The sequence below is a fragment of the Perca flavescens genome, chromosome 22, assembly GCF_004354835.1.
Source record: "Perca flavescens isolate YP-PL-M2 chromosome 22, PFLA_1.0, whole genome shotgun sequence".
Taxonomy (NCBI): domain Eukaryota; kingdom Metazoa; phylum Chordata; class Actinopteri; order Perciformes; family Percidae; genus Perca; species Perca flavescens.
The window spans coordinates 24,804,504-24,818,628 of record NC_041352.1 but is presented as its reverse complement, the minus strand read 5'-3'; the positions used below and the strand labels follow the sequence as shown (position 1 = coordinate 24,818,628).

General features: G+C 43.5%; 1 protein-coding gene across 4 annotated transcripts in view; it reads right to left on the bottom strand.

The window, feature by feature from the left end:
• Positions 1 to 12,499, bottom strand: part of tnikb (TRAF2 and NCK interacting kinase b) — a 93,969-nt gene extending 81,470 nt beyond the window's left edge. For all 4 annotated transcript variants that reach the window (XM_028569089.1, XM_028569090.1, XM_028569091.1 and 1 more), the window contains exons 1-2: positions 12,120 to 12,499; positions 8,583 to 8,648 (exon numbers count right to left, since the gene is read on the bottom strand). In XM_028569089.1, the coding sequence (XP_028424890.1) occupies positions 8,583 to 8,648; positions 12,120 to 12,227 (174 nt within the window). In that variant the 5' untranslated portion in view covers positions 12,228 to 12,499. The remainder of the gene's footprint in view (positions 1 to 8,582; positions 8,649 to 12,119) is intronic.
• Positions 12,500 to 14,125: the final 1,626 nt, after the last annotated feature.

Sequence of the window (14,125 nt, the reverse complement as noted above, 5' to 3'; positions counted from 1 at the left end):
CTGACAGTCTTCCGCCATCATTCAGATATTCCTTTCCCATGGCTTGCTCGTTATCTGTCGCTGTGAAAGATGATTAACCCTGGGGAGGCAGCCGGGGAGGCAGCAGGGAGAGGAAACTGATTTGGAAGCAGCTGGAAAACGTTGGCAACGAGGATGAATGAAAAGTGTCCTGCTCTGCTCTAGGTCACGGAAATGAAAAACCGGGAAAGTAACTTGACCTTTAAATTTCCATTTGACATGTCAGAGGAAAGTACTGGGTCAAACCAGTGCTGGAAAAAGTACTCTGATCTTTTACTTTAGTAAAAATACCAATTTCTTTAACATTGCGAGAGGGCATTACTTCATGTCCTATGGTCCCTGTGATAAAAAGGTCCAGGAAATGTTGGACCAGGATAAATGATAACCTTTGTGGGATTGCAGGGACCCAGGTTCCATTCAGCTCGAGATTATTAGTTCTGGGAGATGGGTCGGTCCTAAAAACGGGATGGATAAGCACATAAGAAGCTGGGTCCAGACTAGTTTATTGATAGCCAGACAGATTCTTTTAAGAGGATGGAAGAATGAAGGGCTGCCATCAATCCAGGAGTGGGCTTGTGAGGTGGCTATTGTGGCAGCGTTTAAAAAGATTTCTTCTTATAAACGGGTTGCCAGGTTGGATGTCTAGACTAGAAAATTAAGCTCAGTCTTTCAGGAAGACTTCTAAATCTCTCTCTCTCTCTCTCTCTCTCTCTCTCTCTCTCTCTCTCTCTCTCTCTCTCTCTCTCTCTCTCTCTCTCTCTCTCTCTCTCTCTCTCTCTCTCTCTCTCTCTCTCTCTCTCTCTCTCTCTCTCTCTCTCTCTCTCTCTCTCTCTACCACAATTGGCCATGAATTTCACGAGCCAATCACAGCATGGCATCGCTGCTTTAAATCTGTTCTTCTCTCTGCTGTCATTTGTCACCCACGGCACCCTGGGTCCTCCTCCGGCAGACTGCTCCCATCGGCACATATTATGCATATTCACAATGGCTCTTTGAGCCACGCCCCTCTGCGTTTAGGCTGTGGAGAAATTGGAGAAACGCAACCCCACGTCACGCGGTGGCCAATCATGTAACCGGAAATCAGACTTGTGGGTGTGTTTTGAGAGTCCCATACAGGAAACAGGAAACAGCACTGCCTCTATCCAAGGGGGTAAGCTTCACTTCAGAACTCGAACCTCCGACGGCGCCATTTTGTTGCTACAAAGGCATCACTTCCTGTTAGCATTCCACTGACCACCATTTTTTTTTTTTACGTCACTTGACAGCGAATAACTTTACATCTGAAGCGTTTAAAGACTCTATTTGTCCGTTGTTTATTTCTAAAGAAACACGACAATGTATAAAAGGCTCCATTACCTTGTAGCTCACGTTATGGCTCCGTAGCAGACGCTTTTATAAAAATAGGCTAACGATTGGGTCATAACCACGAGACTTACTGTCGCACAGTAGAGGAATTACCGTATAGTACAGGAGAAGCTCACAGGCAGTTTGGACTTACATTAGCTGTTTAGGTTTAATTACTAATGTTAACTAGCATGTTAATGATCAGTAATTAGCCTGTGTCTATGTTATCTCCTTACATATACCTACACTCTCCGTCTCTGTAAGATTGGGAATGATTGAGATTTCTCTCGGCACAGCTACCAGAAGACTTCACACTTTCAGACACGTTGCTCACGTCACATCTACGTTGTCTCTCTCAGTTGGAGGCTGCTCAGTAAAGCAAGAGATCACCGGAAAAGTGCTTCTAATATCCTTCACTGGTCTCCGTCCAGAGCAATGGGGTCTATTGGTCCATTATATATATATATATATATATATATATATGTCAATGCCTCTATCGCTGCCACAAGGAAGTTTTAAAACCCCAAAGCACAAGCACTGAACTGCCCGGGAGTTTGTGGAACAGCTTTCCTCAGTCCCCCCCCCGTCTCCTTGCTTTCTCTGTCTTTCTCCTTGAAATGAAGCTGCCTTCAAGTGCGGTCGGAAATGTCCAGATCTAAACTATCTGACGGAAAACAGTAACTGTGAAATATAAAAATCTACTTGTGCTACATTGGAGGGGTTAAAGAACACAACAGGACGTCGACACAAATGAGCCATTTCAGTGACAATCCCACCGGCGCCTCAAAACCCTGCGGCAAATTGCCGGATCTCCATAACAACAAGGGGATGTAACGACGTTGTCAGAAGAGCACGACGAACAAAATGAGACATGTGAAATATCGATCTGCCAGATCCTGCAGCAGGATAAGGGAGGGGATCTTTTCTGAGGTGGTGTTTCATTCAGCTTGTGTTATTATTTTAGGTCTTAATTTACCCACTATGCTTTGCGATCGACCAATCATTCCATCTATCATTTCGCCAAAAGGAGGCGTCACCTTGTCGCGGCAGCAGATCAATACTGAACAGCCGGCATACAGAACAAATGAGCCGAGGCGCTGTGTGTTGTCTCATTGTGTGCGAGTGTGTTAATTGTTTTCAAAGTGAGAGAACACACACACACACACACACACACACACACACACACACACACACACACACACACACACACACACACACACACACACACACACACACACACACACACACACACACACACACACACACACACACACACACACACACACACACACACACACACACACACACACACACACACACACACACACAGCTGTGTTGTTACAGTCTGCGTGGGCTTCTTCTTCCGCTGTGCGACAAAGGAGAAAGTCAGTACTAACTTTAGTTTTGGTCAGAAATTAAATGTTGGAGGAGGAGGAGGAGGAGGAGGAGAGGATGAAGTGACTTCCTCCTGAGCCGACAAACCTCAAATCACATTTTCCAAAACACTCCGAGCACACACACACCGCAAGCCAAAAACACAGCATATAATCCCTAAAATATCCATGATTTCTCCATTAAAAACTGATTTCTCATTTAATATGTAATATATTTACTCTAAGAAATCCAAAAATGACCCCAATGTGTCATCAGATATTAAGGAAACGTGCTAAGTTGAAATACTATCTTTTCTGACAACAATGCTAATGCCTAGGGCTGTGCTCGATTGAAGAACTTCACTCATTCAATTGTATCGACTAATCGATTAGTTGATTTAATCGACAGATCTGTAAATCTGAGTTTCTCCACAAAGAGTCATGCAAAAGCACCACTTTAATTCTTGTGTTTACCAGAGATGTGCTCGTACGTTTCTTGGAAATAAGTCATTCAGCATGAAAAAAAAGCATCAAACATGACTAATGGACTAAAGAAATCTAAGTTTACTAAGACCAAAACAACCGATTAGTCGACTAATCGACTAAGAGGGAGTAGCCCTACTAATGCCAGTATTTTCTCCTTTTGAAATTTCCGTTCCGTGACTGAAGGTCTGTTTGTGTTTTGGCCTGTGTGTTGGTACCATCAACTGCCCAGTTTGACAGCCAGGCCGGGTTGCCAGATCTACCTGTAAACCTGTAAACCCGTAAACCCAGCGCGCTACAGCTGTAACGTTAGTACAACCATGGAAGCAGCAAACAAACGAACAGGATCAACGGAGATAGATTCTACCCGACCTAAACAAAAAAAGCATGTTTCTAACAGTTGTACAGTAATAACATTGTTAAATCATATTTCAGTTGCTTTTTCTGAGTTGATATATATATAACTTATTGTGTTAAATGGGCATGATATCATCTTATATCGTCTCCCAGGCCCCTGAATCAAATCAAAATCATATCGTGCCAGACCTTGAGATATCAGCTATCATCTTATCATTGTCCAAAAGACTATTTTAATATTGTGTTGTGATGAAACTTGTGATTTACACCCCTACGAATGTTTCTGGCTGTTTAAAGTGGACATGAAACAGCCAGATAAATCAACAAGAGTGAAGTGTGTACATATGTGTTGGAGCATATTATGAAAAGAAATTACATAAAATACACTACATGGTCAAAAGTTTGGGGTCATTTAGATATTTCTATTCCACTCTATTAAAGACAGAATACCAGCGGAGATCTGTTGCATTGTTTTTTTTTAATCAGGGCAGCAGTTTTCAGATTACATTATGTGCTTACATAATTACAAAAGGGTTCTCGACTGTTGTAGAAAGAAGTGGCGGATCTTTAATGCAATATCTACATTGCCCATTATCAGCAACCAACATCCAATGTCCCAAAGGCACATTCTGTTTACTAATCTGATATCATTTTAAAAGGCTAACTGAGAAAACATTGGAGAAACCATTTGCAATTGTGTAAGCATATAATGTAATCTGAATTATAATAGATTTATGGTTGGTACTAAGGTAAGCTTTGGCTCTGTCTCGCCGCTATACTGCCGACACGTCACTCACTACGTCATTCGCTTGGTAGAGTTGGACGTTGAACGCAGCAGTGACAGTTTGGATTTCGCTAGAGAAAGATAGAAAATAGGGCGGAAGGTGAAGCCGAAACCTATACTACTTTGTTAAGAGTGGGAATCTTGTAAATGATGCTAACTATATCCAGTGTTTCATTTCCACTTTAAAGTCCCAGTGTGTATCGTGTTTAGCTGTTCGTTATCGAAATCGGTGTTGCCCGTTCCCCAACTTGTCCTTTTTCATGAATATTTACCTCCACCATCAATTCCAAGTATTCCTTTTGGCTTGAAATTTCACATTTGCATTTGCATGAACTGGGGTAGACGCTCCATATTCGTGCTCCATCTTGAAATACGTTAGCCAGTGAGGGACATACAGGACATACTGCTCCGCCTTTCACGTTTTCGCCGTCACATGATAAACTCACAGCTGCTGCTAATGCTGCTAACGGGTATCGTAGCTTCCCGGGCCAGGCAAGTTTGAAGAAGGAAACATGGAGGACCACATATATTCAAAATCCAAATTTCAGGAACAGGAGTCTTCTTCATCACCCGGAAAAAGGTGATTGTGTCTCACAGAATGGAAAATTTATACTGTAATAATGATGCTTTTGTCGTCACCAGTACTTTTGTTTTGATTGGTATGCGTGGGTACATGCCTTGAAATGGTGTAGTGACAAAATGGTTATATTCTGTCTTTGTAACCATTGTTATTCTGTTGTATTTAAGCTGCCCAGGGAAAGCATGTTTTGGGGGTGAGGGGGGTCATTATAGTTAAAAACAGGAGGAGAAAATGTAACTTTCATGGTTTCATTGTATAATGCTTTACTCCTCTCAATAAAAAAAATAAAAAAAGGGGTTGAAAAGAGCAAGACACCGGCTTTTTGTAGCGTGAAGGGTACCGTAGCTGTAATGCGTACTTTGAACTGCGTGGCGCGAGAGAGAGTTGATTACGATATATGATCTCAACACTAGATGGGAGGAATTCCTACACATTGGACCTTTAAAGTTTTACAACCTCATCATGATCCTGAAGCAGGGATGGTAAACCAGTGACACACACGCATGCAAAACGTGGGCCAGAAACCACCTGGCGAAGAAGAAATTACAACACAAAAGATTTGCCTGCAACATGACGAGCAAATCTCGCAGGCCTGGAGTTAGAGTTCGCTCCAAGAGGAGACCGAGCTGTATTTGCATTTTGCTGTTAAAAATGGTGTGTGTCAAATCAAGAGGGCAGTGTCACCAAGCAGAGTCGCTCGTTTTAAACACAGTGCACCTCCAAAAACAAACGGCAGCGGTGACATTTCAGAGTGCTTTGCAAAATGTGGGAAACCCTTCACAGGTGGGGGAGATAAAAGGAGGCTTTTGTGTGAAAATGTGAATATTTTTCTTAGTTTCTTCTAGGGCTGGGAAAAAAAAATCAATTTGATTTAAAAATTGAGTTGGTAGGTCAAATCGATTCATATTTTCAAAAAAATCGATTTTTTAGATTTTTTTTAATCCAAATACAGTATAAATAATTTGGATGTTTAACAATCTTTGTTGCACACACTGCACAGTGACTTTTCACTTAGAGAAAGGGTTTGCCTTTGCAATTTTGTTTATGTTGATGCACTTTAATTAAATACAATAACTATATATTTTTAAAATATATTTACAGTTCGCAGTTATTTTGTTTTAAATGGAAGGGGGGGGAAAAAATCGAATCGAAAATCGATTTTTTTATATAAAAAAAAAAAATCGCAGATTTTTTTTAGGGAAACAAATTGCCCAGCTCTAGTTTCATCGCTCCTCTGCAGGGGCGTAGCACAGAATTCTTGGACCTGTAGAAAGGCATTCTCTATGGGCCCCTCATCGTATCCACAGCTATTCATTTTAGCATCTTTCTGGGTCCCCGTTCCACCCCCAGTCCGACACCCCTGCTCCTCTGTGACAGTAAACTGAATAACTTTGAGTTGTGGACAAAAACAAGACATTTTAGGACATCATCTTGGGCTTTTGGGAAACACTGTAATCGCTAGTTGCAGCCATATACAGAGCATTCAGAGGGCCGTGTGCAGCTCAAAGTATCAACATACAGACTAGGGCTGCACAATATATCTTTTTTTTAAACTGTCATTGCAATATCAACTGGCGCAATAAACACATCGCCGAAGGCTGTAGCATTTATGTTTTATATATTGATCGCAAGCGATATCGTTATCGCGATATTCAATGTCATCGCATATTTTCCTCATATCGTGCAGTCCCTAATAGAGACCAGACAGACACTAAGTGGAGAGCCCACTTTACATTCTAGCTATTAGTAGCACATCATCATCATCATCATCATGGGTGGCGAGGCGCGGTGGATATGACACGTGCCTTTGGTGCGGGAGACCTGGGTTCAATTCCCACTGCGATCCATCAACCAGTGTGTCCCTGAGCAAGACCCTTAACCCCTAGTTGCTCCAGAGGCGTACGGCCTCTGACATATGTAGCGATTGGATATATTTGGATGAAAGCGACAGTTAAATGACATGTAATGTAATGTAACATCACAACATGCTGTTGTATGAGAACCTAAAACTCTATTTACATTACTATTATTATAAACAAAGTCAAACTAAATACAGTGCATGAACAGAAACAAACCTGACCTGAATAGATCGTCTTTCAGTTTGTAAATTGACACTGGAGGAAAAGGTCGTCGACACTAGGGCTGTGCTCGATTGAAGAAACTCTTAGTCGACTAACGCTCATTCAATTGTACCAACTAATCGATTAGTTGATTTAATCGACAGATCTGTAAACTTGAGTTTCTCCGCAAAGAGTCGTGCAAAAGCGCCACTTTAATTCTTTTGTTTACCAGAGATGTGCTCGTACGTTTCTTGGAAATAAGTCATTCAGCATGAAAAAAAAGCATCAAACATGACTAATGGACTAAAGAAATCTAAGTTGACTAAGAACAAAACGACTAAGAGGGAGCAGCCCTAGTCAACACCTGCTGTAATGACCACCTGTAATGGGACTACTTTTTCCAGACAGAAAATAATGGAAGGGACACGTGCCAAAGCCATTTTTACACCACAATGTGAACGTGATTTAGGGCAGTGGTTCCCAAAACTATGAGGGTGGGGCGGAGTTGTAACAGGGCAACGCATTCTCAGGAACGGGTCCTTAGCATATAGTCTGAAAACTTACGCACCCCCAATTCATACGATATCCGACTAAACTGAGCGATCGCCGGCTGGTCATTGGACACCTACGGCTACAAAGCTCCGTCTCATCGGCGGCAGTAGCTAGTTGAGTTTAGCCGCCAATCGGCTACTGGCTACAGAGCACCGCCAGATGACGGCGCAGCAGAATAGAAGTAGATGCTGTCTGGTTCTGCTGCACTGCTAGCAAAGTTTATTATGTCATTATGGGTTGAGTTATGACAGGTAAAATAATTATGGCATACGTTTTCCTTTTGCAGTCCCTCCAGAAAAATGCGATTATGCGATCGCATAATTCAACGCATAATCAGCCAAAGTCTGCATATTCACGCATTTTCGTTGCAAAAAAGTCACACATATATCTTAGCAGAAAGTTGAAAAAATGTTGCGTCTACTTCACACAAGAGCAGCCATTTTTCCCCCGTTGCCGTGGGAACGTTATGAAATGACGTAAGTACGCGGCATGAACATCATCGTAAAGCTGGGTGTTGGAGGTTGAATTCGCGTGTACTTTGAGTAAGTTGGTCTCAGAAAGCTATCTTAATATCTGATGTTTAAGTGCTCCTGCTGTCTATATTATTAACGATTTTTGAAAGTCTGTCTCTTTTGTATCTTTTATTTCCCTCCATTTAGACTATTACTTTTATTTTTACTTTAATATTATATTATTTGTATATATTGTTGTATCTTATTGGTTTACTTATTGCAATGACTGAATATCTGTAAACTATTTTTTTTATTTATTTTTATATTTTTCATGTTTTTCTGGAAGGACTGCTTTTGGTACGGTTATGGTTCTCCACTTTAGTTTTTGCTCCAAAGACCATTAACCTCTCATTTAAAACTGAGAGGTTACACTCTCAGAAATTAATGCTTTTGACTTCAAAATAGGTTTTTTTTTGACTCCTGAAACCTTTCTATGTAAAATGAACAGGATGTCATGGTTCATAGAAGGATGCTTCCCAGAAACACACACACAAGGCAGCACAGATTAGAAAGTCTTACCTTGTAGACCTGCCCATAGGTGCCATTTCCAACCAGTTCGACCAGCTCAAAGATACCAGCTGGGTCCTGAGAGAGAGAGAGAGAGGGAGAGAAATGAGGAGGAGGAGAAAGAACAGGGACAAGAAAAAAAACAAGACAAAGTTAGTCCGGAGAACATAAACTGGACACAAGATGGACTTTGGAATTTGAGTGTGAGGAATTGGACAGACACACACACACACACACACACACACACACACACACACACACACACACACACACACACACACACACACACACACACACACACACACACACACACACACACACACACACACACACACACACACACACACACACACACACACACACACCTGTGGTATTCCCCTGTGAAAAGCCTCTCTCTGTATCACCACACTGTTGTTATTCCTTCAATAGGTAACCTTTGACCTTCCAGCTGTGCTCGGTTCTTACAGAAATCTCTTCTGTGTGTTTACATGCAATAACTGGGTTAAAGTTGACATCTGAATTCTGAAACGTCTTTAGAGAGCTGCTATGTGTAACCGGGACAAACACTGCAGACTGGAAAATTGCTGCACGTAAAAATAAGTCTCATATTCATCCAAAGTCAGACAAAAACTCTTTACAAGTTAAATAAGTCGGTTTTCCATTATTGAGCTAAAACCTGAGACAGTCTTTGTCTTGGGAAGAAAAGAAAAAAACGCATATTAGCTTTCTTACCAAGAGTTAGATGACAAGATTGATCCCATGTTGTCTCTGTGCTGGAAATATGAAGCTACATCCAGCAGCCAGTTAGCTCACAGAAGCTAAGCTAGCCTGGCTCTGCCTTAAAATCCCACTTTAACTGCTGACAATGACCGAGGAAGCCCAGAGGAAGGCCAGCAGGTGAACTCAGACACACACGCAGGTAAACACACACACACACACACACACACACACACACACACACACACACACACAGATTAAAATTCAATAACAGAGATCTTGAAACACCTGTGTGTGTGTGTGTGTGTGTATAGACCATTAGAGCGGAGCCTCCGGGGTGGGGGGGGGATTAGCTTAAAAAGCAGCGTTCCTTTTCACTCAAGGTCAAACAGAAGTACATCTAATCCTGGAAGACTGCACCTAATGCACACACACTATCTTTCTGGGGACCCGTCATTGACATAATGCATTCCCTAGCCCCTTACCCTAACATTAACCATCACAACTAAATGCCTAACCTTAACCCTTACCCTAACATTAACCATCACCACTAAATGCCTAACCTTAACCCTTACCCTAACCTTAACCATCACAACTAAATGCCTAACCTTAACCCTTACCCTAACATTAACCATCACCACTAAATGCCTAACCTTAACCCTTACCCTAACATTAACCATCACAACTAAATGCCTAACCTTAACCCTTACCCTAACCTTAACCATCACAACTAAATGCCTAACCTTAACCCTTACCCTCACCCTAACCATAACCTAATTCTAACCCTAATCCTAAAACCAAGTCTTAACCCTCAAACAGCCCTTTAAATTTGGGGGGTCCAGCATTTTGGCCCCACAAAGCTGTCGGGACCCCACAAGTACACTGGACTCCCGGTTTTTGGACCCCAAGAATATAGTTAAACAAGCACACACACACACACACACACACACACAAACACACACGTTACTGCCCTAACCAACTGTAGGACCACACGCGTGCTAAAAATGGAGCTGATGCAAATCGTAATAGTCGACAACGAAAAAACTTGTTAGTTTCAGCCACAGTTTGAAGGCTCTCTAACAACTTTACACTACCTCCCAAAAGTCAAAAGTCTTTGTCTGACGAGGATGCGTCCACACTTTGTTTTTTTGGAACTTATATGGCCTTTTTTTATACGATTCATCTTGCCGCAGTAGTTTTTGTATGCAGTGCATATTTCTGACAGACATTTTGGGGGTTAAGGGCAGAGTCACGCTAGAGAAAGAACTACATTTCCATATCAGTGGTTTGGATAATATGACTAAACAGTTGATTTGTTTAAAACAAAGTGAGTGAGTGAGCGCCAGTGTTCCTGACCAGCTGGACTCTGTTTGTGGCGCACACACACCCCAACAACACAGAGCCAGGTTGTACACAGAGCTGCAAAAGATGAAATGATTAAGTCATTGTTTCTGAAAAGAAAGTTTTAAAAAAAATTTCTGATTCCAGCTTTGTTAAATGTGAATATTGTTCTAGTGTCTTCTCTCCTCTGGGACAGTAGACTGAATCTCTTTGAGTTGTGGAGGCCCAAGAGGTGAATGAAGAAGGCGAAGACGGGTCAAACATGAGGAGATGATGATCAGAGATCATTTTGGGACGTGAAACAGGATGTGTGTGTGTGTGTGTGCTTGCGACAGGCTTTGCGTCACACTTAAATGTTTCCCCCCACCCCCCAGCTCTCTCCAATCCGTCCTGGGTGACCTAATTTCCAGTAGTCATGCCACAGAGGGAAAAGAGAGCAAGGATTCTCTCTTTTACAAGATTGAGCACATCTTTTCTTGATCCTCCTGTCTGTATCTGTCACACACACACACACACACACACACACACACACACACACACACACACACAGTCGATCATGTCCAGACTTGAGTGTTGCTCTGCAGGTAGGACTGTGTTGCGTAAGCAGCAGGCGAAAGGAGGAAAAAAGAAGTAAGAGCTGTCCAGAAAACACACACACACACACACACACACACACAATCATGTAGTTCATCAAAAGCAGCTGAATCCAAATAAGAAATTGTACGTTTATATTTCTCTGAATGTAACATCACTGTCTCCTTATCTTTCACACACATACACACACACACACGTTCTGCACACCTCATCTTCAAAGGGCGAGCACGTACACGCGCACAGACCCACAAACAGCCGCTGCGATGCAATGCTGCTGTCGCCACAACATCACGAAATGGCGGAACTCGCTGCTGTTGCAGTTATCATCGCTATTATTCACGGCGTGTGTGTGTGTGTGTGTGTGTGTGTGTGTTGAATCTGTCAGTGAGCTGGCAGCTTAACATCTGCCCCACATAGTAGGCTACAGACACAGCGGCCTCTATTATGCCGTCTGACGCACGCGCACAAGGGTGTGTGCACGCGCGCCCAGCAGCAGCTCAGGGCCTCATTACATCACGTCCCAATTGTTAAGAAAAAAACATCAACAAACAACAACAGGAGCGTCGGTGGCACGCATTCTGACATCCGACCTGATTTTCTCAATCACTGGCCGCCGTGCTCGAGCACTACAGACCCCCCCCAACACACACACACACACACACACACACACACACACACACACAGTTAACATGCACGCGCACGAACACCATCAAGGCGGGCGGCAGCGAAAGAAGAGGAAAGCGCCGGGAGACGCATCCCTGCACCGGTGGTGCATGGGAAAGGAGGGAATGGGTGAGGTTGAGGAGGAGAAAGGAGGAAACTCGCACACTTAGACACACACACACACACACACACACACACACACACACACACGTGAACACAGAGGGAGACATTTACCCGTAGTGCAGACAGGTCTATCTCGTCCAGACTCCGCGCAGGGGAGTCGCTCGCCATGGTTCTCTCGGTAGACACGGGACTCAAGATGGAAGCTTCCTCAACGACCATCGACCGAGAGGTGCAGACCGGCGGGGGGTGAACACACACACAAACACTCCTCTAAAATAAATAAATAATAAATCCCCCTACCCACCCACCACCCCCAACCAAAAAAAAATCCTCGTGCAGGCGATGCTTTTCCCGAGAGTAGCCTAGAAATGACCACTCCGGGAGGTTGAGAAGACGGAGGAGCAGCGCGGCAGGGAGGCGATGTGCGCGGCGCTCCAGGTGCTACATGCTGCTCGGCGCGCTGAATCCGACGCTACATACCTCCACCTCGACACCCCAATCTGGACAGGACAGGAAGGGGCGGGGGGTTGGGGGGGGGGGTGGTGACACAAGCGCACGCGCACAGAGATCGAGGGAGAGAAGGCAGAGAGCGCACAGAAGAGACGAGCGAGCACACACACACACAGCAGCGTCCGTCCGTCAATCCGTCCGTCTGTGGGGCGGAACAGCAGCGCGCTTCCTCGGGAGTGGCCTGTCTGCGAGGAGGAGGCTGCGCCACAGACAGAGACGCCCACAATGTGTTGTGCGCGTGTGCGCGCGCGCGCACATACACACACACACACACAAACACACAGAGACACAGAGACACACACACACAAATACACACATATATACACACACACACACACACACACCTTAAGTGTGATAGCAAAAAAAGAGGCACATTTATTACACAGCTGTCTGTTTCGGTACGGAAGCTCATTAAGGACAAACTAAGTGGTAATCAATCAAGACTGAGCTGCAGGTCACCGTCACAGTCGCGTTAACTGTCAGGGGGCGACCACCCTGTCCCCCCAGGGGACATTTTCATGCTTTATTTATGTCCTAACGTCACATCAGAGGGATGTTTAATTGGGGACATTAGCCCTCCCCACCCCATCTGTCCAGCTCCAGTTCGTGTCCCGGTCCCACAGATCAGCCTCTGGTTTTCCTAAAGGCTGTTTTAAGAAACATACCGCTGCTTTGAAGGGCTTTCCAGAATCCTCCAAAGACTCTTTAAACCACCTGGCTGCACTATTTCACAATTCTATTCACAGTTTGTTTCTATATTTTGTTATCCAGGCAGCTGGAAAATAATGGCATTATAGTTGTTGCTCTGTTGTTGTTGCTCTGTTGCTTCTGTTGTCTCTGTAACTTTTAAAGATATCTGTGTCTACAGTGAAGAGGGTGTGGCAGTTGGACTGTGGCCCCTCCCACCCTTGGATCCATTAACCCAGGGATCTTCAACCCTATAGGGGGTCCTCAGAGTCAATGCACGGGGGCCTCCAAATAAAAGTTATTTCGAAAATTACAGTCTTAACATGAATCCAACATATTATTAGCAAATATAAATCCCCACTGTTTACTGGTCTATAGGTAAGGTTGTCACTAAGGTAGCCACCCACAGATACAGTTAGTAAGGATTCACTCTGCCATGTGTATGTGTAACATTAAAACATGATTTTTTAAATAATGCGAACACTTATTAGGCTGTTATACTTTAATAGCTTAGTATTATATGCAAAAAAAAACTATGTATAAAGGTTTTAGGCCACCCTACATGTTTTTATAGGCCCAGTTTACTATGCAACTTAATTTTGGACAATAGGCTCTGCTCTGTCTCTCTTTCAGTTAAGGGGTCCTTGGCTTAAAAAACGTTGAAGACCCCTGCATTAACCAATAGATTTGAAATCCCATTCAACCAGTTATCCAATAAGAATTGCACACCTGTTCCAGGTTAAATATGGCTGAATCTCAAGTCTCTTATTTGATATCTCCTCGCTTGAACCCCGAAGTCGTTCCGGGCCCTCCTTCGTGAAGTTATCCTGGATGCACAGAAAACATTTCCATCCATATCAACGTCTTTGCTGATGATCTCATCCTATCTCTGTAACGGGAATTCAGTTGTTCGATCTCTT